Source organism: Centropristis striata, chromosome 11, assembly GCF_030273125.1.
Source record: "Centropristis striata isolate RG_2023a ecotype Rhode Island chromosome 11, C.striata_1.0, whole genome shotgun sequence".
Taxonomy (NCBI): Eukaryota; Metazoa; Chordata; class Actinopteri; order Perciformes; family Serranidae; genus Centropristis; species Centropristis striata.
In genome coordinates this window covers 36,147,820-36,174,620 of record NC_081527.1, presented here as the reverse complement: position 1 = coordinate 36,174,620, position 26,801 = coordinate 36,147,820, and the positions used below count along the sequence as shown (strand labels likewise).

Below are 26,801 nucleotides of genomic sequence, written 5' to 3'. Positions count from 1 at the left end.
GCAAAGCTTATGGCTTATTATCATTTAGAGTAGGAGATACTTCATTTCTGTGTTTCAAAATATTGTTTCCTGCACTTAAAGTATAAAGTAGAAAATAAGGCAGTTTAAAGCAGTAAAATGAGTTCCTGGTTTGATTTTAAAGGTGCAATGTGTTATACTTTGCCGAACCTGGTCTCACAGGAATCCGTGAAATAGCCACGGATTTGCTTAACTCAAAATCTGTGGAATAGCTACGGAATCACTCAAATTTCCGTGAAACTGACACGGATTTCTTGGCGGATTTCTTGGCTATTCCATGGATATTTGTTCCTATTGGTTTGTTCCAAGTCACGTGACTTTCAAGGTCCCGGCGGTCAGAACAAAAAACATGGCGGACAGTTTAGTGAAAAAATCAATATTTTGACTTCGTTTCTGCATAAAAATGGATTTTGATCACATTTCTAGCGAGAAATATGTTTTATTTTCTAAATATTCACTCAGTGAATGTACATAATCACTTTGTGTGTTGGAATAGCCACGGGATATGACTGTCATTAACTTGCATTGTAACGAAATCCGTGTCAGTTTCACGGAAATTTGAGTGATTCCGTGGCTATTCCACAGATTTTGAGTTAAGCGAATCCGTGGCTATTTCACAGATTTCTGTGAGACCAGGTTGCCACTAGAGGAGTCACGATTCTCCAAATCCATGATTCCATTCTCTCAAATATTATGGTCACGATTCAATGATTTTTTTTCTTTTTCTCAGCACTGACGGCTATGCCATTTTTAGAGTCTTGATTCATAAAGATGAGCAGATAATTGGTTTAATGCCCTGAAAACTGGCATTTACATTTTCAATTTTTTCTTTAAAAAAAGACAGGCTACAGGGCTTCAAGTATGACATAAGAGCCATACTTTTCTGTTGATAATGTTAGTTTATTAACTAAAAGTCTTGCCCTATTTTTCAAATTGCACCTTTAAAATGATGTTTCCTAGTGGTGTTGCATAATATCAAGTGTCCACATAAAAGTATTATGTATTGTGAAAATCTCTGCAGTGGTTGAATCACTTTAAAACCAGTTTGAATCTCTTTATGTCTCCCACATCAGGTTATGTTTACAGGAACTGTACCGCTGATGGCTGGTCAGAAATGTATCCACCCTACGACGAGGCCTGTGCTTTCAGTGACGACAGCGAGCCAGAATCTGTGGTACACACACACACACACACACACACACACACACACACACACACACACACACACGTTGTTGTAATCATGCCAATCAGTTAAGCTCATTCATATTGTTGCTGTTTCCTCTCCGCTCTTCCTCCCTCGCTGCTTCCTTTTCACTTCAGATCTATTTTGCAGATTTAGTGCAGAAACAAAATAGATGTGTGATACTTTTCCAAGAAAACAGTTTATGTTTGATACTGTAAATAAAAGAAAATTAAAGTTTATTTTCAGGTGATGATTTACTATTTTTTTTGCAACTGTGGTTTTTTTTTAATGAGTTTTAATAGTGAAATCACTTCTACAGTAGAAACACAGATATATTATTAATGCAAAAGAATATATTAAAATGATGATGGTACATCAGCAACTTCTGAGTTTTGATGCATAGAGCATAGATAACAGCTTTGGTTTCCCAGTGTAAACTTAAACAGAAATGTCTGATAGCAAGGTAAAACTGTGAAAATATTCTAAACGTCTACCCCCGGGCTATGGATGAGTACCACATACAACCCTGCTAAGAAAAATCCGATATATGCCTTTAAGTAAAGGTACATCTCAAAAAATTAGAATATCATGAAAAAGTTCAATATTTTTTGTCAAATTTGGCAAATCCGTGGCTATTCCACGGATTCCTGTGAGACCATGTTGTTTTTGAGATGTACCTGTACAGCCCTTGAGTAAATGTTTTGTGTTGTTTTCAACTACTGAGCTTCTTTCAGCTCTGCCGTCTCATCTTTGACTCAGCTCCATTCATACATTTGACAACACACTCTCTGTCTCTCTCTCTCTTTTTCTGCAGACGAGTTACCTCTCCACCTTCAGACAGGTGTACACTGTGGGCTACGCCACCTCACTCATCTCCCTCATCACAGCCATCGTGGTGTTCACAGCCTTCAGGTAAGACCAGAAACACACACAAATGTCCTTGAGACACACAAAGGAGGGCAATTTTTGATTTGATTTGATTTGATTTGATTTAAGTTTATTTCGAATATGAAAACAAATAATAATAAAATAAAAAAAGAGTCAGACAAAACATCTAACATGACAGAATACATATTCGAAAAGGAGTGAGAAGAAGTAAAACTTATAAACTCCCACCCGCTCTCCTTAAATATGACAAGTTAACATCCTTGTCTAAACATGTCTTGTATTACAAAAACATAAATATAATTTACCTATACAGCGAAATTATACATACATACATACATACACACGCCCACATTTGGATACATACCCAAACACACGCACACATACATATGAAAGGAGAAGAAACAACAACACAAGGAAAAGAACAACAACACAAAATGACAACCAGTGTAAAAAGATCAAAATAAATAAACACAGTATCCTCATAACACTTGGTGCTACCCAACATCTCCCTCATCCATGTACCTCTGGAAAATAGTGTCTCTGTACCTCGTTTTAAACTGTTTCATGTTTGGACATTGCTTCAGCTCCATATTGAGCTTGTTCCACAGTCTCACCCCGCTGACTGAGACACAAAAACCCTTCCTGTTTGTGCGAATTAACGCTAAATTAAAGTTACTTTTACCCCTTAAATTATAACTCCCCTCATGAATACTAAATAATTTCTGTATATTTATTGGTAATATATTATTTTTTGCTTTGAACATTATTTGAGCTGTTTGATAGCCCACAATGTCTGTCAATTTTAGTAATTTGGACTGTAGAAATAATGAAATAAAACATCTGTGCAGTTCAGATCCTAAACTGGAGTGTTTAGAGAGGCTGTGAGTGAGATTCAAAAAGCTATTTCAGACATGTGTTGTGGTTGTAACATGCTCACACAGAGAGGCAGATTATTAAGGGCTCAGCAAAGCTTCTGTTATACAGAGGCTCAGGAATCTATTGTTCAGTTTGTGATTACTTCTGCTTCTTTCAGGAAGTTCCGCTGCACCAGAAACTACATCCACATCAACCTGTTTTCCTCCTTCGTCCTGAGAGCCAGCGCCGTTTTCATTAAAGACACCGTGCTGTTTGCAGACGAGACCCTGGACCACTGCTCCGTGTCCACGGTGAGTTCAAGCGTTAATAATGGAAAGAATGGTGGAAGACACATTATGATGGGAAGCTGCTGTTTCTTGGCACCAGTGCAATAGAAAAAAATCCCAATCCTGCAAACCAGGTCCAAGGCAAATTATTAAATTTTCTACTCCATACAAGAAACAGCCACCAGAGAAGTGACAGTACATGGTTTGTTAATACCAGCAGCTGGGATATGATAGATCATTTCTGCATTCTGTAGTTAATGTCAGCTCTACCATCTTTATTATTCCCGCTATTTTGTTAGCAAGCTGGGCTTTGACCTATAAAATCAGAACAAAACTTTTCATTGCTCAAATATATTTCAACTGGTGGAAATCAGCTGAAATTTATGCAAAAGGATTGGGGCCTTTTGCATGAGGATTACTTGACATTTGGCAGGCATTAATATTTGTTTTAGAATAATCATAGTGTCTAGTGAATTTGATTTTGTAGAGGGAGGCCGGTCAATGTGACATGTACAGTCGTCGGGTAAAAGGTAATTGATTTCCTTCTGTTCTGGGCCTCCGGCCTGCTGTGTGCTGCTCTAAATGCTGAATGGACTGTTAATGACGTCAAAAACACCAATATTCGGATTCAATAATGAACACAGACTGTTTAAACATCGTCATTTCTGCTTTGTGGTGGAAATTGCTTTTTGTGTGTCACCAAAGAAAAAAAATTATATAATCAATCGATAACCAACCGAGCAGTCCCCTGGGTAGTTCTTCAAGCGATTTTGCTCTCAAGAGTGGTCTGACAGGGCTTGTTGAAGGAGATTTCATTATAAAAACATGCCATATTATGAATAATACATGTGTCATAACGGACTGAACTTGACTCATGTGAATAGAACCACAGCAAAGATGACTAAACATCCAGGAAAGGATCAAAGATGCTGTTGAATCTTGGTGTGAAGAATGTGTCGTCGAGTAGTAATAGTTCTAGAAATTACACAGAAGAATTTCAATTTGCAGCAAGACATTTGAGCCGATTGCTCGAAGGAATGTTTGAGTCCTGAAGGAAGTTGTTTTAGGAGTTGCAAGCTTGACAAAGACTTTTACTTCTTTTTCAGACCTCGCACAGCTTCGAATGTTTCACCACCACCGATCAAACTTCAAACAAACTGCTCATATTCTCACATTTGTGCTGCAGGTGCTGCAAGAAAAGTAAATTTAAAGCTACTTTTCTTAAACACTAAGTAGCTTTTTAACCCACCCCGATCTTTTTCCTCACGTCAGTTGTTGCCTGAACAAACCCAATTAGTTTTTGTTTGAATTCACAACCATGCAGTGGTGGTTCTACACACACTGTAAAAAAAGATGAACAATAACTACTCAATAAAATTGAGGCAACAGATTGCATGCACTATTATTAATTAAATCTAACTACGTTACAAGTTGAGTTAATAACAACTTAACAGGAAGTGCCTGTCAATTAAAAACGGACTAATTCTATTGTGTTGGATTAATTCAAAACTCTCTTGATTTAGAATTATAAACACATAAAGATTATATTTAATGTGATCAAAATAAGTAGATTCTATCTCAAACATTTTTATATTAAAGTTACTTAAACAACTGCCTCAAAATCAAGGACGCATTTATATTTAATACATTTTATCAAATATATTAAGTAAAATTAAATGACTACAGAATAATTTATTACAGTGCAGGGGCCTACAGGGGCCACTGCCCCTGTGAAGAAGCCTTGGCCCCCGCTGTGGCCCCTGTGTCAAATTAATAACAAAATGATCAACTTATAACAATTTGTAACGGAACAATTCTTACCTATTTTTTGTTCAAACAATATCTCATTGTACACAAAAGGAACCCAGGATGTTACTATACTATTGTATAATAGTTTAATTGTATTATTGCAATAAAAGCTTGTATATATATATATATATATATAAATATATAATGAAAAATAAACTTATTGTGCACAAAAATGAGAAATGTCATTGTCGTACAAAATAATTGTTATTGTTGATAAGTCTCATTGTTTCAATCAATGAATTTGTAGCTTCCAAATATACTTAAATTAGATTTTTAAATGAGCTAAAATAAAGGTTTTGAATGCTTAAATATCATCTTTGCTGTTTTTTAATGTGCCCCCCTTATCAAACACTGGCCCCTCCTTGGCCCCCACAGTAACACTGGTCTAGAACCACCACTGTAACCATCACCACACCCTGACAAAGTGTTGGTATGGTTTTTTCTCTTAGACTCTATTACCACCATGGTAAGAAATGAGAATGGGTTGCAGTGCTTCAGAAATGTTGAGACTGAATGTATCTGTGGGTTGACAGGTGACGAAATCTGAAACCTGATTTGCATATCGCCCCTGTCAACTGAAAACCAATTTTTCAAACAAACTAAAACAGATTATGTGTGACTTTATGGGTTGAGAAAATTCTCCTACATCTTAAAAAATAAAACAAAACTAAGCATTTGAGAGCAAATGGAAATATCAAAAAATAAATAAATAAATACATTCAAGATGTAAATACCAGAGAAAATAATTCACGGTTGGCCAAAAAGTTGGAATAAAATATTTTTTATGGGCCTTGCCATGTCTCTACACTGTCATTCAATATGTGCTGTGTGTGAGTCTGAGTGTGTGCTTGTGTGCGTGCCTGTCTATGTGCGTGTGTGTGTACATACAGATGTGTTTTTGTAAAGCACTTTGTGTTAGATTTCTATGTATGAAAAGCGCTATATAAATAAAGTTTGATTTGATTTGATGATTTGACCGTGTATATGAAATACACAAAATGTACATTAAAAATTCACAACCTCTTACAGCTACAGTGGTAAAATACTCTCCATTTTTGGGCTATAGGTTTACTTTTAAACTGTTTTAATGTTAATTTATATCATCAAAGTATTTGCTTACTGCCTTTGTCTCAGTTATTGCACATTTTTGCCCAAACACTGTACTGTCTCGACTAAAACTGTTGTAGTTTAGTGTTCAAAAATGACTCATGCAGTATAACTCTGCTGCTCTGTGTCCTCTCTAGGCAGCATGCAAGTCAGCTGTGGCTTTCTTCCAGTTCAGCATCCTCGCCAATTACTTCTGGTTGCTGGTGGAGGGCATGTATCTGCAGACGCTGCTGGCTCTGACCTTCGTCTCTCAGAGGAAATACTTCTGGTGGTACATCCTGATTGGATGGGGTGAGTCGAGATGACTAAACAGGCCACGTGAGGACAGTCATTCAGTGCCGAAATCTATGGAAGTAAATCTGTGTCATCGGAGTTTGAGCGTAGATTTTCAGTTTGAGAGCATAATTTGTCTTTCTCGTGCTCAGATTTGTTCTCCTCATGCTCACATTTTGCGCTCGCACTCAGATTTCTGCTGCTTTCTTTAGATTACTTTAGATTTGAGCGCGCACAGGACATATTTGAGTGCGAGCGAAATGTTTGTGTCCAAGAAGAAGAAATGTGAGCACAAGCATGTGATTTTTAACCCTATAAAGCCTGAACCGTGAAATAATTGCCAGAAAATTCAAAATTTTCAAAACTGGAGTGTCTGTTGAACCGGCTAACATTTTTTAAAATTCTATATCAATTTTCATATATGAATTTAATTTGGATCATATTTGATACATCAGGTCTTTTTGTGCAATTTGTTGCTCACAATTTGCTTTTCTTGAACTCACATAATCACATAAAACCTAATATTTTTAACCAAATAAAACTTTGACTTTCCTTTTAACATTTTCCTCAAACATACAAAATACTTTTTTCCATATAAAACAAAATCATACATCTGCTGATATGAAGTTTTCACGCAGCAATGACGGATCCACCAGTGGAACCAGCAAATCATTTTTGTTACATCTGGTATTTTTGTTGCTCAGTTTTTTAAATCATCAATTCATGTATTCATCAGGTCAAAAGAAAATATCACACTGATGATGTAGAGGTCTCAAAAATGTATGTATCAAATATGATACACTTGGCTTCATAGGGTTAAGTGCACGCACGCATTTTGAAAGAAAGCAGCAGAAATCTGAGTGCGAGCGCAAAATGTGAGCATGAGGAGAACAAATCTGAGCACGAGAAAGACAAATTATGCTCTCAAACTGAAAATCTACGCTCAAACTCCGATGACACAGATTTACTTCCATTGAAATCTGTTTTCTGTTTTATTTACACAATAGTTGTTCCTGAACAGCTCGTTTCTTCTGTCTTCTCTCTTATCTTTTGCTTCCCTGAGCTCTCTGCAGATGTTTTGGGTGCTTTACCTTTGTGTTATTGTGTGTTGCTCAGTCAAATGATTTCCATACTCTTCCTATTCCCATCACATTGTCTTTTTGTCCTGATGTACATATCCCTGTTAAGCCTGTGCTCTCAAATGTTTCTGGTGACGCTCCACAGCTTTTTAGTCCTGTTACACAATGCACAATGCAGTACAAGTGAGCGACTACAGGCTGAGAAGACCCGCTTCGTTGAGTGCAGCAGTGAAGAAAAGAAACAGCAGCATACTGGTCATGAAGACAGAAGCAGATATTTTAAAAAATAAGCTGGAAGTCCTGAGCCGTAGGTCCTGCTGCTGTCCAGACAAGCTTGACAAAAAGAAACATGGCATGACATGGTGTTGGTTTTATTTAGCCGGGTGCCGCAGTGTGTACTAGTTTACACTGCAAAAAAAGAAAAGTTGGGTGAACTAAAAATTTCGAGGCAGCAAACTTCGATAAAATTTTAAGTTGGACAATTAAACTAAATATTTTAAGATTTGTTTTTGAGTTTGCTCAACTCTGAATTCTGATTATTGTCAACTCAACTGTAAGTTGTACTAACTTACAATTTTACATTGTAATAACTTTTAATCCTTACTTCTGCTAACTTCTGCAATGTAACGCCGCTATGAAATGTCAGCTAATGTTGCGACCACAATTTTGAGTTAGCATTGATACGCTAAAGGCTACTCTTGTAGCTGTAACAAGCAGCGCCGCTAGCATCAGTTAGCCGCTAGCATCAGTTAGCCGCTAGTTTTTAAAAAAACGATAACTAACTGAAACTGTATTGTGTGGTTACAAAACTAACTAAAACTAACTAAAATTATAGTGAAAATGTCCTTAGTTTTCATCTTTTTTCAACTTTTTTCATACGTAAACCTTTTTGGTTGATATGAAATCTATTTCATCTATCTGGTTTTATGACTTAATAAACTAATTGGGGCTGAAATGGATCAGACAAAGGAAATAAAGGAAACATTTATTGTGACCTAATTGAATCTGGCACCCAAAAAATACCCCATTACAAAACACTAAAACTAATAAAAAATAAACTAAAACTAAGCATTTTCCAAAAAATAAAACTAATCAAAACTAGCAAACACACTCTAAAAACTAATTAAAACTAACTGAATTTGAAAACAAAAATTGACAACGAAATTAAAACTAAAACTAATGAAAAATCCAAAACTATTATAACCTTGCTTAGGATCAGCCAAATGTCATTACAACATTTCTGGAGGTCATGCTCAGCATTTTGCTCTTATTGTAAGAGCAGTGGTTAAAATTGAACTACATGGCATATATTCCATCCAACCAGCCAACAAAATGTATTCAAACCGGATTTGAACATAAAACTTTGCACTTTTTGCCAAGAAAAATCTGCACCTAAATATGTCTGTCCTATCTGTGTTTCTACAATCTGACAACAAAGCCAGGCTTTGTGTTTGATGTGGAGCTCATTCAGAACCCAGAGTGGCTCAGATGTGTCTTATCAGCTCCCTTCCGGTTTCTACTATCTTTCTCTCTCTCCTGTTTTTATCCTGTGTCTGCTTCTTTTTCTGGCAAGTGGGAGACGGATTAATTTAATACACAATGTTTTTTATGCCTATAACAAGATTTTCATAAAAAAATCAGAAGATATGTGAGTTGGGGCTTGAGCGTCAACTACACAGTGTATTAATAATTAATCTCTGCTCTTATGTTGCAGGACTGCCATCATTAGTTCTTATACTTTGGGTGTTGACCAGGTTATTCCATGATGACAGAGGGTACGATTTATCACATGATATGCAGCTTATATCTCCTCATAACTCCCCACTTTCATAACCTCTACTGCTGCATGTTAAACAGTATTCCAGTGACTGTATTTTGATTTTAATTTTGAATTGCAGTTGCTGGGATGACACAGACAAGGTTGCTATTTGGTGGATTATTAAAGGACCAATAACAGCCTCCCTGCTGGTGAGTGCACAGCAGTGCAACTGTTTGCTAAGCCCCGCCCCCTTTTCAAACAAAGTAACCTTCATTTTTTGACAATCGCTGGCAAATTTTTTATCAATTTTATGTAGTTAGCTTGTGAATACCGCTAACGAAAGCGGGAGAACACTGTTCCTGCTGACTTTTCAATGTTTCTGACTAACTTGCTTTAAACTTAAATCTTGGTTTTACAAAATATATGATTGAAATCAGAAAGTCAGCATCCTCACCAGCTCACCAGCTCATCATATATTTTGCCTAATTTCTCTCCAACATAACCCTGTTTAGATGCTTCGCTTGCATACTTGGAAAAGAGGTTTATGTACACTACTGGTCAAAAGTTTTAGAACACACCAACTTTTCCAGAATTTAATTGAAAATTATGCAGTTTAATGTCTCAGTGTACTCTGAAATGAATGCACATTTGCAACATTTAAAATTCTTGATTGAGCATGATAGTGTTTTGAAAGTAAAAAAAAGATTCAAAATCACATTTTATATTGGACTAAAGGACTAAAAAAAGACACAAAATGACAAAAAAAAAGACACAAAATGACCAAAAAAGACACAAAATGACAAAAAAAAAAGACACAAAATGACCAAAAAAGACACAAAATGACTAAAAAAAGACACAAAATTATCAAAAAAATACACAAAATGACCAAAAAAAGACACAAAATGACTAAAAAAAGACACAAAATGACTAAAAAAAGACACAAAATGACCAAAAAAAGACACAAAATGACTAAAAGAAGACACAAAATTACCAAAAAAAGACACAAAATGACAAAAAAAAGACATGAAAAGAATTCAAAAATGGACAAAATAGCCCAAGACTCCATAGAGTTAAGTTGTTAACCCATTTCTTGTTCCCTGAGAAAGGCCTACTTGGATAATTCTGAAATGTACATTATTTTTCAGTTTTGGTTAAGCTTACCTTTTTTATTTACCTCTGGCAGTTCACCACTTACCTTTGGACCCTTTCAAGCTGTTCATTTGACTTGAACTGCTTGAATTTCAATAAAAACTGGAAAAATTGGGGAGTTCTAAAACTTTTGACCGGTAGTGTATGTTTGTTCCACTTTTGGCTTTAGAGGAGAGAAGACTTTTAGGAAAAAGGACTAAAAGTGAGCCTGTACTATCTTGAGTTTAGCTGGCTGGTGTTGCTGAAGTACGTAAACCTCCCAAAATCCCAAACAGATCAGACCAGGACCAGCTTTCCACACAGTGGATGTTTTTAATGCAATCTGCAACCCCATAATATCCAATGATAATTTCCATATAATAAAATTATCTTTGACTCTGAAAGCAGAACTGAGTAGGTTACAAAACCAGTTAGCCGAGCATGGTGACAATTGCTTCTGTTAGAGCATAAAAACACTGTTTAATCCATTATCCATATTTTTTTTGAAAAGGCTAAATAAAAAGACAACTGTACAAACTCTTTAAATAAACAGTTTGACTCTTACAACAGCCCCGTGCTCACATGCTGCAACAAAAATCCAAAACTCAACAGAGCAGTCAAGCATTATTACAGCTGTCAAGCTTTGATCGGTGGATCGCTGCTCAGGGGACGATGTTTATCTTTTATTCATGAATGCCAATCGATTTAGTTTAAAAATAGTTTTTTTTATAGTGAGATTCTAGTGGAATTGAATGTTTGTCATTGCGTTAAAGTCTGTTATTTTTCTCTCTTCTCTCTCATTCTATGTGGATTTTGTCAGTTGGATAATTGTGCATAAATGTGTCTGATTCTCTACCAGGTCAACATCGTCATCTTCATCAACGTGATCCGGATCCTGGTTCAAAAGCTCAAATCTTCAGCCATGGTTGGAAACAATGACACTGGACACTTTATGTGAGTCACAACTTACACTAACACAACTCTGGGAATTCAACTTTTAAATGGTTAGACAGTTAGATTTGTTGGAAAAGTTGCTCTTACCCCTGTTCGACCAACATGAACCGAGTTCTTTTCCTGGGCTGGGCTGTTCAGGCAGCTCATAACCTTTCTTTCAAGATTATTTTTATTGGATTTTCCTTGGATGCATAATTATATCAGCTGTCAGAGCACACATCAGTTTATCCAATCCATCCATAGACTAGGCAAGTATAAAATAAATGAAAACACCAAAGTTAGAAAGTCAAAATATACAAAAACAAACAAAATCGAAAAACAAAAACAAATAAATGAACGAAGATAACCATATAAGAGAAAATTATAAAATAAAAAATAGAAAAATAAATAAATACATAATAATAATAAAATGGAATAAAAGGAAGATAAGACACAAACAGACACACTGTTGAAGCTGTCCTTCATATCGTACAGAATATGTGAAGGAAAGAGCTGCCACTTTTTCGAAGCAAGTCTCAGATTTTAACGCATTGTTCTCTGAAGTTTCTTCACTTTTATGCAGCATTGATCCGCTATCAAATTGAATATATTCAACCATTCTGTCGCAAAATAATTTGTGTGTAGCCAAAAGCAACTGTATTATGTGATCATCTGTCCATATTTCCATAAGGACTTTTACTTCATTATGAGACCATGTCTGTCTAGGAGACATTTTCAAGCCTGCTACTACCATGTCTGGTATTTATTCTCAAATTTCTTCCAAAATTCAACCCAGAATGTGCTGTATTTTAATTAGCTTCCTTCCTTTGGTATGGACTGCATTCTCACCTGCACTCAAAAAAATGATTCAAGCCCTTCTTAGATGTGACACATTAATGTGTTGTTTGTCTAATGAAAATATATCAATTAAAATCAAATCAAAAGTAGTTTAAGAAGTGTAACCTAAAATGTATTAATTGACTCCCCTGTCCTTCCCTTCAACCCAAAAAGAATGACTTTCAGTTTTCCAATTCTATGTTTTTAGGTTGAACGAACACAATTTCTTTATTTTAGCTCTCCTCGACATAAATGAGTTGAGGTAACTCAATTTAAATACAATACATACATGTTTTTAATTTGAGTTCGACCAAATGTAAAAAAGTGAGCTACATTAACTCAAATACATTATATTGCATCGATGCACTTGTTTTGAGTTTGGGCTACATATGTTTGTTGGATGGAAATTCTGCCCACAATTTAATTGAGTTCATCCAATGAGTTATTTTTTTGAGTGTGCAGCACAACCAAACTCTTGCGCACTTGAAAGTACAACGAGACCCCGGTTTTCTTAGCGGAGAAGAGTTTGGTTCTTTGTTCCGCACCAGAGTTTGTTTCAGGCCAAACAGCTCAGGTGTGAAAGCAAACTAAAAGAATCTGAGCAGCAAAAAAGATTTTACTGGGAGAGCGTAATCCCTCCCAGATATATGAATATTATAGCTCAGTAAATCAATACCAAATACTTTAACACATTGAAAAGGTAAGAAGAGATGGAGGTGAATGAGGCAACAGCAACTAGTGAGACGATCACAGACTGTATCAATAAGGTCAGGATACAAAGGCTACCCTGGACTCCTGATGATGCCATTGGCTACCTGCTGGGCTTTTAACAGCCAAACAGCTGATGAATGGACCACTGATTGCGAGGAATGAAAGAGCAGCTGATGTCAATCAGATAATGCAGCTCAGAGCTCTGCTTGAACTTAACAACGCTTCATATGTGATGTTCCTGTTATTCAACTCCAGTTTTCACTGACACTTAAATATTTAGAGGGTGAGAGGATCCTAATACTTAATCTGTTAAGAAATGATGAAGACTAAGGCCACGTTCACACGAGGACGGTCTGAACAGAAGACGCAAAAGTGGCGTCTCGTCTTCACTTTTTATTCCTCGTTTAGACGAGCGTTTTCGGGAGGAAATCTGCTGCATACGGTGACGCAAAAGTGTGTGGAATGTGATTGTATGCAGCCAGGCGGCATCACTTAAAGCCATAAGAGCATCTTTGGGCATGTGGAAGTTTTCATGCCATGCATTTTCATCAGCTACTCCTTCCACAAAGTTCTTCACCATCACTAGATCTCCCAGGTCTCGTTCACAGCCGTCTGGCTCCTCCCACCAATCGCTGCATCCAGAATGTGATGGAGGTAATTCCAGATCCTTCTCTGTTCACTAATACTATCTGTACATATCCTGGACATTTGGTGGAAAGACTCCTGTAAGTTTATTAGAGCTGCCAGAGCAGCTTGAAGGTCCCACCATGGAAATAATCCCACATGTTTGTTTATTTCCTGTACTGGAGCATGTATGTGACGTAAACACATACGTGACGTGAGCAGATCAGATCAGAGTTTTGTGTCTTGTCAGTGTAGACGACACGCTACGGAGGAGAGGATTACACTTTTACACTCTGGAAGGTGGTTTCAGATTTTTGCGTTTTTAAGCCCCAAAAAGGCCGTCACTGTCTAAACAAAAGGCACTTCCGAGAAAATATTTTGTGTTTTTTTTACCCGCAAGCGTCCTGGTGTAAACGGGGCCTCAATAATAGAAATGATGGATAAAAGTTTCTATATTTAAGAATGAAATTATTACACAGAGATTAGAGTTGAGTAGAGTAGTGATGCATGTTACCTCTTTCAAAAGGCAGAAGTATAAGATTAAAAAGTCATAATGCTCTTTTAAATTAAAATAATATAGTTTTCATAATCTTTTAAGTTTATGTCTCAAACTTGGAACTTTCAAAATCAGTGTTGTAGAAAAAAACCCCAAGACTATTTATATGGTTTAGTAGCCACAATGCAAGCATTTTTTGATTAAACGCTACACATGATTGGCTACCACAGCAGCTAAAACCCATTCAGTCTTTGGTGTGGTGAAGTGGAGTGACAGATCGGCGGCTAGATTCAATCTCACAGCAGATAAATGCAGCATAAAAGTGAAACAGGCTCCGCCATCAATACACTAAAGTCTGCAACTTGCTTTGAAAAAGTGACATCGTCAACAGTGTGACATTTGTTTCCAATGCTTGGTACATTTAATAAAACACAGTCTGAAATCAAAACAAAACAATGTTGCAACTTCACCACTGAGTTCACCAGACTTTATATGTGGAAGCAGACAGTATCACTTTCAGGTTACTGGTACCGTAATTACCCAGATAGGATACCCAGCAAATGTGGTTATAATGTACATCAACATTCATACCAATAAAGATAATTTGATTTGATTTAGAACAGCGGTTCCCAAACTTTTTTAGCTGCGCACCCCCTTCTATGTCCCAACCGTGTTGACGCACCCCCAATCCCCCACACCTTCAAAAAAACAAAATGCAATAAGATTTTTTATAGCCATATTAAAGGCGACATGTTTAATCATGCTCAAATGACCAGAACACATATATAATAAAATAATCACCATCACAACAATGCGCTCTCGCATTTGAATTAATCTGAAAAACAGTTTCAATATAATGCAACAAAGTTATGCGCAAGCTTCCACTTTTAAGAGCAAAGAGGATGATGACAGGCTCAGGATCAGAGGCAGAAAGCACAGAAGTTTGGGAAAATGTTATATTTTGAGCCATGTTGAACAAAAATTGCAGCAAGTTTAAATGACGCTTCATTTTAAGATGAAGTGCATTTTGAATAGCCTGCATTTATTTATTAATTAATATTACAGTTTATGATTTTACATTTTACATGCAAAGGAAATGTTTATTTACACGTCTTTATTGTGTGGGGAAAAAATGTAATTGTGTAATTATCAGACCGCCATTACATTTTTCATCTTGCGCACCCCCTAGCGGCAGCTCGTGCACCCCCAGGGGTCCACGCACCACACTTTGGGAATCCCTGGTTTAGAAGATGCTAGCATTCTAATCTAAGATGCTAGACATTGTCTGCTACACATAAAAGCATCATCATTGTGCATGTTTGCATTATGAATGTGGGTTAGCATCATGAAATTAGCATTAAGCTAAAAGGCCTGCTGTGCTTACAGTATGTATAGCCTCACAAAGATGCTAGCATAACACAAACTGAGCTGCTACAAGGTAAAAACACGAAAAAAAATGCAATTTATTAAGTCAAACTTTCAGTCACTGGAGAGCTTCATTAGGCTAAATTACTCCTGTTCTCCATACAATATATTTGGACACAAAGTTAAGTCTTCCAAGTGCTTCTTTTACACTAGCAAGCAATTTTTCAGTGGTGAGGTAAAACTGCTGAGTGAGAAAGTGATATGTCAGACAGATGGGAGTTTCTTTGAAGAGTTTACTATGAAGCAGGAAAGGAGTGAATCAGTGAAATCCCTTGATAAAATCCTGAAATCTTCCCCACAGTTTAAGAGAGAAAACGCTGCGTCAATTTTCTCTGAGCCCAGAAATCCTGCTTTTACCTGAGCGAATCCTTCCTTCCTTTTGACATTTAGTTGGTTCAGATTGCAGCTCAGCTGAATTAATTTACAATGAGAGCAGCACATAAAAATAGCACCTGAAGCCAGAAATAGATGTCTCCTCCAGGATTGTTCCACCAGTTCAATGAATGTTTCACAATTTCAAAAGCTTCATTTCTTTCTCGCAAACTTCAATCTGATTCAGACGGATCTGTGACATAAGCACAAAGCGCCAAATCCCAAAGACGAACACAATCCTAAAAATAATCCGCCCTTTTTCTAAAGAAACATCTTTAATCTTTCGGCAGCCAAAGCCGTGATGGTATTTCTGCTCAGAGTGATTATTTTGGTTATTGATTGTATTCAGATTGTCATTTTCTCGAGACAGCTTTAAACCTGATATAATCATCAGAGAATAAAACTATGTGCAGACATCTCAAGGGTTTAACTGCTGCAAGATTAACTGCTGATTGATCTGTGATAGATTTAAGTCGACTGTGGGTCTAGAGATCAAGAGATATGTGCCCAAGTACACTGTAAAAAATGTCTGTAGATTTTACGGTGAAAAACTGCTAAACCACGACAGTAAAAGACCGTAAAATGACAAATGGGTTAATTCAGTTTCAGTAACAATGAAACATCGTAAATGTATGCATCAGCCAAAACAGTACTTTTTACAGTTTTGTTTTTTGAAAAACACATTACTCCACTGTAAAATACACTGTAATATGTATTTAATGTAATATATATACAAGCCGCCACTGTAATTTTTGCATTTATCTTTTGTAAAAGATACTTTTTCTCACTTTTAAATGTACTAAATACCATATGTCTAACAAAATTATACTGTAATATTTAATGGTAAAATCTTTAATTCATGCGTTTTCATTTATAAAGTATTTTCTTGTCAATTATATGGCAAAACAGCGTTTCTTTTGATGAAAAAAACTTTTATTTATACAGTAAAAAAAAAAGAATAAAACGGCAATCTCAAACGTGAAATCAACAGTGCATTTTACCATAATATAAAAAAAAAGTTCTACCATATTTATTACGGTAAAGTTCTGGAAAATATGCCCCCGGAACCCCTAAATGGTTATTTTTTATTATTTTTACATACATTTTTTATTTATTTGGCAACTGTTGAGATTTGCACTTCACACTACATTTTAGATTTTTATTTATTTATACAGACTAAAAAAACATATTTTCTATATCTTTTTAAGTATTTCGTAATATCATCAAGAATATCGTTATCGCAAAAATAGCCTGAAATATCATGATATTCTTTTGGGGCCATATTGCCCAGCCCTACGTATAAGTAATAAGTTGCTAATCAGCCAAAACAGTACTTTTTACAGTTTTGTTTTTTGAAAAACACATTACTCCACTGTAAAATACACTGTAATATGTATTTAATGTAATATATGTACAAGCCGCCACTGTAATTTTTGCATTTATCGTTTGTAAAAGATACTTTTTCTCACTTTTAAATGTACTATATACCATATGTCTAACAAAATTATACTGTAATATTTAATGGTAAAATCTTTAATTCATGCGTTTTCATTTATAAAGTATTTTCTTGTCAATTATATGGCAAAACAGCGTTTCTTTTGATGGAAAAAACTTTTATTTATACAGTAAAAAAAAAGAATAAAATGGCAATCTCAAACTTGAAATCAACAGTGCATTTTACCATAATATAAAAAAAAAAGTTCTACCATATTTATTACGGTAAAGTTCTGGAAAATATGCCCCCGGAACCCCTAAATGGTTATTTTTTTATTATTTTCACATACATTTTTTATTTATTTGGCAACTGTTGAGATTTGCACTTCACACTACATTTTAGATTTTTATTTATTTATACAGACTAAAAAAACATATTTTCTATATCTTTTTAAGTATTTCGTAATATCATCAAGAATATCGTTATCGCAAAAATAGCCTGAAATATCATGATATTCTTTTGGGGCCATATTGCCCAGCCCTACGTATAAGTAATAAGTTGCTAATCAGCCAAAACAGTACTTTTTACAGTTTTGTTTTTTGAAAAACACATTACTCCACTGTAAAATACACTGTAATATGTATTTAATGTAATATATGTACAAGCCGCCACTGTAATTTTTGCATTTATCGTTTGTAAAAGATACTTTTTCTCACTTTTAAATGTACTAAATACCATATGTCTAACAAAATTATACTGTAATATTTAATGGTAAAATCTTTAATTCATGCGTTTTCATTTATAAAGTATTTTCTTGTCAATTATATGGCAAAACAGCATTTCTTTTGATGGAAAAAACTTTTATTTATACAGTAAAAAAAAAAGAATAAAATGGCAATCTCAAACGTGAAATCAACAGTGCATTTTACCATAATAAAAAAAAAAAGTTCTACCATATTTATTACGGTAAAGTTCTGGCAACCACAGCTGCAGGTTTTTTTACCGTAAAAACAACAGGTTTGTTTTTACAGTGTAGTTTACCGCCTCTTTGACATGAAAATATAAAGATTAAGAGAATAAGACAGAGGTACTAATCAGTGGTTGCGACAAGCATTAGAGTCATAATTTACAGAAAACTGCTGCAGCAATGTAATGTCATCACAATTAAATAACATTTACATGATATTTCGACTGTGATCTGATGAACTGAGCTTTGAGCACAATGCATCAGGGTCCTGTATTTTGACATTTATTCCGCTGATGACAGTTTTGTTTTAAAGGTCAGTCCAGTTTTATAAAGATTTTTTATCTGCCAAACCCGTCTAGCTTTGATGAAACTTGGCGAATAATGCATTCTGGCATTTAGAACTAAAAACACTGATTAGACTGACACAGATAAAGGTGAATATTTCAAGCTGTGAAAGGCCATTATACCACATGATCTATATTAAGTAAAATAAACTTTCTATATTCATAAGCAACAAAGTCAAAGTAAAATGAAACATTGTATTATTTATGAAGAGTTTAAGGTTGAAAAACTCATCAGAACATCAACATTTTAATACGTATAAGCAGTGGTGGGAAGTAACTAAGTACATTTACTCAAGTACTGTACTTAAGTACAATTTTGAGGTACTTGTACTTTACTTGAGTATTTCCATTTTATGTCACTTTATACTTCTACTCCACTACATTTAGAGGCAAATATTGTACTTTTTACTCCACTACATTTAGCTGACAGCTTTAGTTTTCAGATTCAACATGAAAAAATACCATATATTTAATATGATTACACATTTATAAAAAACAGTGTATTAAGTTATTAACATTAGTCCTATCTGGACAACAGTAAAATGATACATACATAAATGCACCAATACAAATAATCTTATAATACATTTAGAATATATAAAACAATCTGAGTGGGTTCATTCTGCATAACAAGTACTTTTACTTTTGATACTTTAAGTACATTTTGGTGCTAATACTTTTGTACTTTTACTTCAGTATGTTTTGAATGCAGGACTTTTACTTGTAGTGGAGTAAATTCACAGTGTTTTATTAGTACTTTTACTTAAGTAAGAGATCTGAATACTTCTTCCCCCACTGCGTATAAGTAATAAATTGCTAAATATTAGAATATGTGACATGACCTTTTTCTGATTGAGCCCCGCATATTTCCAAACACAAAAAAGAACAAAGAGAAAACAAAAAATTCTGAAATCTCTCTTGTAGAAGAGCCAGAAGATTGTGTATTCATGAAGAACTGATCAGAGTGTTGAACACAGATTAGCCTGAGGTAGCACCTTTACAGTACCTGCACAGATGTCTCTGTTCTTCCTTTCATTTCTCTTCCTTCCCTCAGGAGGCTGGCTAAATCCACCCTGTTCCTCATCCCTCTGTTTGGGATGCACTACACGGTGTTCGCCTTCCTGCCTGAAACCACCGGAGTGGCAGCCAGACTCTACATCGAGCTGGGACTGGGATCCTTTCAGGTATGAAACAGACAGAAGGGGAGCACAACAAAAAGGCCACACTTAGAAACTAAATTAAGACAAATCACAAAAAAAGTTATCAAAGATGAATTGGGTACAGTAGACGTTCAAGATTTTTCACAGCAAACACCCAGACTTGTCATAATGGGAAAACACAGGTATTAATTAGCCTATTATGATGTGTAAAAAGCCTATTCTTTTTAAGGGGTCAGTTATGTGCCTTTATTTAAGACTTAGAAGGGTACTTATACCAAGGACATGGTGGTTTATGGTCTGCAAAAAAGAAAGAAGACTCCTTTAGACTGGCAATATTTCTATATTCATGGCTTAAATTTACTAGAAATAAAAGGCTTGGACTACTTCCCAAAGACCCTGATCAGCCAGGAAAGACACCATCTAATCCAGGAAAAGGTCGCTACGACCAAGTGCTTAACCCATTTAGGCCTAAAACGCCTGGAAAAAATGCCTGTAAAACCTCTGGGCGATTTTGAAAGAACCCCCTAAAACATGAAGTTTTTCTGGAAATTCAACAGAAGATTTTTCAGCCTCTGTAGCAGATAGAAATTAAATTCAAAAAGTATTTGAGAGCTTATACCCGTGGCTTTCATGAGAAGTTGAGTTTATTTGTCCAAACCTTCAATAAAGTTTTTTTAAAACATCAACAAACAATAAAAATCCTATGCATAATACTAATACATGAGGAGTGCAGGGAGAGAGGCTGGAGAACCTTCAATGAGCCGATAGAAGTCGGCTGCAGGGGTTTTGCAGGACGCTCTCTGTGCAAAGTCCTGAGTCGCTTGGGCATTGCAAAGAAAAGGGCCATTAAATCCGCAAGTGAAAGCCCAGAGAAGGCCACAAGGTGGCTTTGGATTAAGATGGCTGATACGTGGACTGCTACTGGGACGCAAGTCGGGACTTGATCAACCCCGGCTGGGTCTCCTGGGTGAGGGTGTATGATGTTGCGAGACCCGAAACACCCAATGATCCCAGGAAACATCATTGAGGATGCATCCCAGTGCATCCATGAGATGTTTCTTGCATAGAAAGTATCTTAAGTGAAACACAGCATAACCAACTTACCAACTGAAGGAAACAAATGCTTTACTTGCACTTAATACCAACACATTCTCTTAGCTGTTCTGCCTTCTTGTGGCAAAAAAGATGCACTACGCCTAACATGGGGAAAAAACCCAGAATTAGTAAGTTTGATATATTTTGAGGTCTCAGCACATTTAAACCTCCCTGCACTAGATGTTTAAAATCTAAAGTCAACTCAGTCAAAGAGTCACAAACGGAGAGTAATACAACTACTCATGATAACCTTAACTTAAAAACCTGATCTCTTTTACTACAGATTTAGTAGACTGCATTGCTGTAAAGGGTACTTTGGGTAAAATAACTACTAAAATAACTGTTTTGGTGAATCACTGATGGAAATACATTAACTGTGTATTCAAAGGTGTTTCTGGTCCACTTAAATCTTTCAGAGGAGCCAGTTAGATTTACTTTAAAACTAAGTAACAAGGTTTAGAAGCCAAGTCAAACAGGTCATCTTTTTTTCTAAGACACCTAACAGTCAACAGTTAAAATTTCATAGAATGCAAATATCATAAACACCTGACTTACACTTTTATTTATTTCTTAGCATAAAAAGTATATTCAGTAGCTACTATAAAGCTAAGATGTGCAGACCAGTAGCCTACTGAATACTGAGAACACATACAGCACATTTAAAAGTATTAATGCATGTATAAAATACATGGTCTTATTACAGCTAATGACTTATTATTTATTATACAGCACAACTTCAAAAAAATCCAGAATGACAAAAGCTACTACCAGACCTGTACAGACTCATTCACAATTAACAGGTGACTGAACAACCAAACACTGCAAAAAAAATAATAAAATCCTAATAATTCTGTGGCTACACATTGTGTCTCTAGACAGGCAAACCAAACAAGCGCATAATAACAATAACACTGCACGGCAAAAAGTAAATATTCACACAGCCACAGGTGAGCGTCACCCTGACTCATAGCTGTTTACCTGGTGACACTGTGTGACGCAAATGCTATAAATATAACGCGATAATCAGACACACAGATTAAAACTCAGCATATTAACGTTGCTGCTGAATGTCAGTGGCGCGTGGGTCCAGGTTCATAGCATTGATAGCATCACGGAGGGCTCGTATTTATTTATTTTATTTAGTTGTTATGTATTTATTTATTTTTTGTTTTGTTTCTTACCCTTATTTTGGAATTGCTGTTTATTTGATTTTGTTTATGTTATTTTTCTTAACCCCCTGGCAAAAACTGTATATATTGTAAATTGTTATTGTAAATAAAATAAAAAATAAATAAAATAATAATAATTAAAAAAAAATTACAGAGGGCTCGTCAAATGATGACCTTTCACCTGCCGGTCATCATGTGACGTCATCGTCTGACTGACTGACGGCAGCCAGGTTATTTTTATTTATCGCTAAATTATTTATAACCTTTCAATTATCTTCTTGATAAAGGCAACAGGCAGGCAGTTACAAAAACGAAAAAGTAAAAAATATAAAACTGGTGTAAAAATGATGTGCTAACTCAAAGATGATTGCCAGACAGATATGCTAACAACAGGTTTAATAACTACATGTAGTGTTAGCATAGTGTTTCCCTGCGTCCAGGCTACATTAACAGTTTCCCCCTGCTTCAGGTGTTTCTGTTAGTGTGCTAACAGTTTACCCTCCTTCCAGTCTTTGTGCTAAGCTACATTAACAATTTCCCCCTGCTTCAGGTAGTGTGCTAACAGTTTACCCTGCTTCCAGTCTTTGTGCTAAGCTACATTAACAGTTTCCCCCTGCTTCAGGTGTTTCTGTTAGCGTGCTAACAGTTTACCCTGTTTCCAGTCTTTGTGCTAAGCTACATTAACAGTTTCCCCCTGCTTCAGGTGTTTCTGTTAGTGTGCTAACAGTTTACCCTGTTTCTGTTAGTGTGCTAACAGTTTACCCTGCTTCCAGCTTTTGTGCTAAGCTACATTAAGAGTTTCCCCCTGCTTGTTTGTGTTGTGTTTGTGCTACGCTAAGCCAGTAGTTCCTTTTTCTTCCAATCTTTTTGCTTACCTATGCTAACTGTTTCTCCCTGTTTACAATCTTTTTGAAACGCTACGCTACACAGTTTTGCCCCTAAATTCCTAATCGTACAGGTCAGCATGCTGTGGTAGTAGCCTATCACCACGTCATTTGTGCAAACCTAGATATTACAAGTAAAAAACGTTGAAATTGAAACCACTCAGTACTAGTAACATGTTCCACATTGTCCTCCACAAACACTGTTTATTCTATATATTTGGTTTGTTATGGCTTTTTCTCCCTAATTTTACCTGAAACTATTTAGCTCAAAGCTAAAAAATGAGACTCAAACTGATTTTCCGAAGCTGCGTTATCTGAAAAATTTACACAAGACCTATCTAAAAAGAATTGGCACTTACTGTGGTAATTTAACTGGACTATAGCTGTATAATATTTAAGTATTATTAATTTAAAACAGTCGTCATGTCTCTTGTGTTGCAGGGCTTTGTCGTGGCACTGCTTTACTGCTTCATGAATGGAGAGGTGAGTGACTGCAGGTGACAGTATTGTGATACAAAAGTCCTGCAAAGCTGTAAGAAGTACACTACCGGTCAAAAGTTTTAGAACACCCCAATTTTCCAGTTTTTTATTGAAATTCAAGCAGTTCAAGTCAAATGAACAGCTTGAAAGGGTACAAAGGTAAGTGGTGAACTGCCAGAGGTAAATAAAAAAAGGTAAGCTTAACCAAAACTGAAAAATAATGTACATTTCAGAATTATACAAGTAGGCCTTTTTCAGGGAACAAGAAATGGGTTAACAACTTAACTCTATGGAGTCTTGGGCTATTTTGTCCATTTTTGAATTATTTTCATGTCTTTGTAAGTCATTTGGTGTCTTTTTGTGTCTTTTTTGGTCGTTTTGTGTCCATTTTGTGTCCTTTCCCCATTTTGTGTCTTTTGGTTGTCATTTTGTGTCTTTTTTTAGTCCTTTAGTCCAACATAAAATGTGATTTTCAATCTTTTTTTTTACTTTCAAAACACTATCATGCTCAATAAATAATTTTAAATGTTGCAAATGTGCATTCATTTCAGCGTACACTGAGACATTAAACTGCATAATTTTCAATTAAATTCTGGAAAAGTTGGTGTGTTCTAAAACTTTTGACCACTAGTGTATGTATTTCTACATTATCTGCCACAGTGTCTTTTCTGATAATGCCACTCAGGGCAGTCATAGTGGCTTTAACAAAGCCAGTAAGTGTGTTTCTGCCTCCAGTAAAGCTCTGCACACATGCATTTTTTCTGCAGGTCCAAACAGAGCTGCGGAGATGGCTGCGGAAGTGTCGCACTCAAAATCATCTCACCCCGGCCAAGAGAAGCATCACTCAGATCACAGTTCGAGCCAGCAGGGGGCTTGGGCGGCCTCCTTCTAGTGGCAACATCTCTTCAGTATGATTTTTTTCTTCCATGAGAGTTGTTGTGAGCATGTCAAACAAACTATCAGAGGCATTCCTCAACATACTGGTGACATTAATTCAACAGCACCTCTGTGAGAGGAGCTTAATGAACACTGGTGAGTGATTGTGAGGAAATGTTGCATTATATCAGCGTCAGCACCATGGCAGCACACATTTCTCAGCTTAGTCTCAGCTTCTTCTACAATGGATGCAACCAAAAACACTAATGAAGTAGAAGGAACACTGCGGCTTGATTTGTGACACTGTAGAAAGACTACAGTAGGGACGGAGCTGGCCCGGGAACTTGTAGTAGGATTATTTCACATGGTTGTGTTTACAGTGTGGAGTGCAGAAACAAGAACATTTCTAGGTAATTATATAGAGACAGCTGTGGAAACAATGAATGTTTGAACTCAGCTGAATTATGTGAAAGGAGCTCGACTTGTCTAATTGTTTTGTGCTGCACTGAAAAGGAGCAGGAACACTATTTCGGTGCAGGCTGTGAAAATGTGTGCAGGACAGATATGGACCGAATGTGCTAATTAAATTTTTGTGCAGTAATTCACCTGCTGCTAGAGAGAAATGTTCAACCATGAAGGACCTGAGCAAATGTACACTACTGGTCAAAAGTTTTAGAACACACCAACTTTTCCAGAATTTAATTGAAAATTATGCAGTTTAATGTCTCAGTGTACTCTGAAATGAATGCACATTTGCAACATTTAAAATTCTTTATTGAGCATGATAGTGTTTTGAAAGTAAAAAAAAGATTCAAAATCACATTTTATGTTGGACTAAAGGACTAAAAAAAGACAGAAAATGACAAAAAAAGACACCAAAAGACACAAAATGACTAAAAAAAGACACAAAATGACCAAAAAAGACATGAAAAGAATTCAAAAATGGACAAAATAGCCCAAGACTCCATAGAGTTAAGTTGTTAACCCATTTCTTGTTCCCTGAAAAAGGCCTACTTGTATAATTCTGAAATGTACATTATTTTTCAGTTTTGGTTAAGCTTACCTTTTTTTATTTACCTCTGGCAGTTCACCACTTACCTTTGTACCCTTTCAAGCTGTTCATTTGACTTGAACTGCTTGAATTTCAATAAAAAACTGGAAAAATTGGGGTGTTCTAAAACTTTTGACCGGTAGTGTATATCAGGCTGTGTGTTTGCTTTTGTGCCATATGTCGGTTACATTTTGTCTTAAAAGACTTCTTATTTTGAGGATGTCTGCTTTGATGAGCCATCTTTAAGACACAGTATTTGTGAATATTTATAAGCTTATTTCTTTTTTTTTTATGCTGTTGCCAGATGTGGTAAACACATTTGTTGCACTACAGGAGATACCAAATATAGAAACAGGGTGCCAGGCAGTTACATGGTAAAATGGCATCATAGTACTGAGTTTCAGCTGATACAGTGAGCATCACAATGTGAATGAATATTCTGTATAATTATAATTCAAGTTCTATCTGTATCTGCAGATATTCTCTGTTGGGTATTGTATTCAATATTGGTGGAGAAAAGTCACATCAGGGCATCCATAGTTTTTACATTTTTATGTTTTACAGGCCATGAATAATGCACTGTATGTTCCATTAAGCACTTTTTACAGTCATTGTGAGTACACAATATGATTTAATGCTGCACTTTAATTTATTTACACTTATTAAACTGTATTTCCATTGTTGTTCTAGTGGGTCTAGTGAGGGTTGGCCTGTGTAGGGAAAGGCAAAGTAATAAATGAATCGTGTGGTTTGAGAAGCAATAATGGCTCTGAATTTGTGTTTGACGTGGTTAATTAGTCATTGTAAGCTTGGTTTTTCTGATAAGGTTCACAATATTTAATTAATGTTTATAAGTAGCTTGATTAGGATTGAAAAAAATGAAAGAGAAGGAGCATATTGGTATGTTGTAGGCTTCTACTTACATTGAAATTAATTTAATTTTAAAAATATGTGATTAATATACTGTCAGACCTTCACACTGACTGGAACAACTGGGCAAAATAAAACCACATTCTCCAAGAAATACACCATTTTACCACAGATAGATTTATTTTGCAGTCAAATTTACACAACCTGGGACATGAATTTTTTGACACCAGAACTCATGTTACACATGACACACTGTCACAGGTAGAACATAATATGGATGAGGGTTTATAGATATTCTTTTGACATTTAAGTTACTTATATCCTCATTAATGCTTGTCATTACATACACATGCGCACAGAAAACACTCTCTCCAACTTTCAAACGTACTCACACACTCTGAAAACAGTTACAGAAACAGAAAAATACAAAAACACGGTCACAAACATTACAGGTCTTCGTCAAGAGGTCCACCTGTGTGCCAAAAATATACATATACAGTGTACTGTATATATGATCAAGAAAAGACATCATTTGTACACCATGGCAAATCGATAGCAGGCGACATTTAAGAGCAGCTGAGCAACATCGGTACATTCAAAAATTCATAGTAACTCAAACACACACACGTGCGCACACACACTCAACACTTTATAAAGCTGGCCCAACACACAAAACCATCAAAGAA

General features: G+C 35.8%; 1 protein-coding gene across 1 annotated transcript in view; it reads left to right on the top strand.

Annotated features, from left to right (window-relative positions):
* Positions 1 to 25,247, top strand: part of LOC131980585 (pituitary adenylate cyclase-activating polypeptide type I receptor-like) — a 53,105-nt gene extending 27,858 nt beyond the window's left edge. Inside the window, exons 4-13 of the mRNA XM_059344841.1 lie at positions 1,092 to 1,192; positions 2,016 to 2,113; positions 3,123 to 3,255; positions 6,285 to 6,438; positions 9,214 to 9,274; positions 9,398 to 9,467; positions 11,246 to 11,340; positions 19,585 to 19,714; positions 23,280 to 23,321; positions 24,086 to 25,247. Coding sequence (XP_059200824.1) covers positions 1,092 to 1,192; positions 2,016 to 2,113; positions 3,123 to 3,255; positions 6,285 to 6,438; positions 9,214 to 9,274; positions 9,398 to 9,467; positions 11,246 to 11,340; positions 19,585 to 19,714; positions 23,280 to 23,321; positions 24,086 to 24,232 — 1,031 coding nt within the window. The 3' untranslated portion in view covers positions 24,233 to 25,247. The remainder of the gene's footprint in view (positions 1 to 1,091; positions 1,193 to 2,015; positions 2,114 to 3,122; positions 3,256 to 6,284; positions 6,439 to 9,213; positions 9,275 to 9,397; positions 9,468 to 11,245; positions 11,341 to 19,584; positions 19,715 to 23,279; positions 23,322 to 24,085) is intronic.
* Positions 25,248 to 26,801: the final 1,554 nt, after the last annotated feature.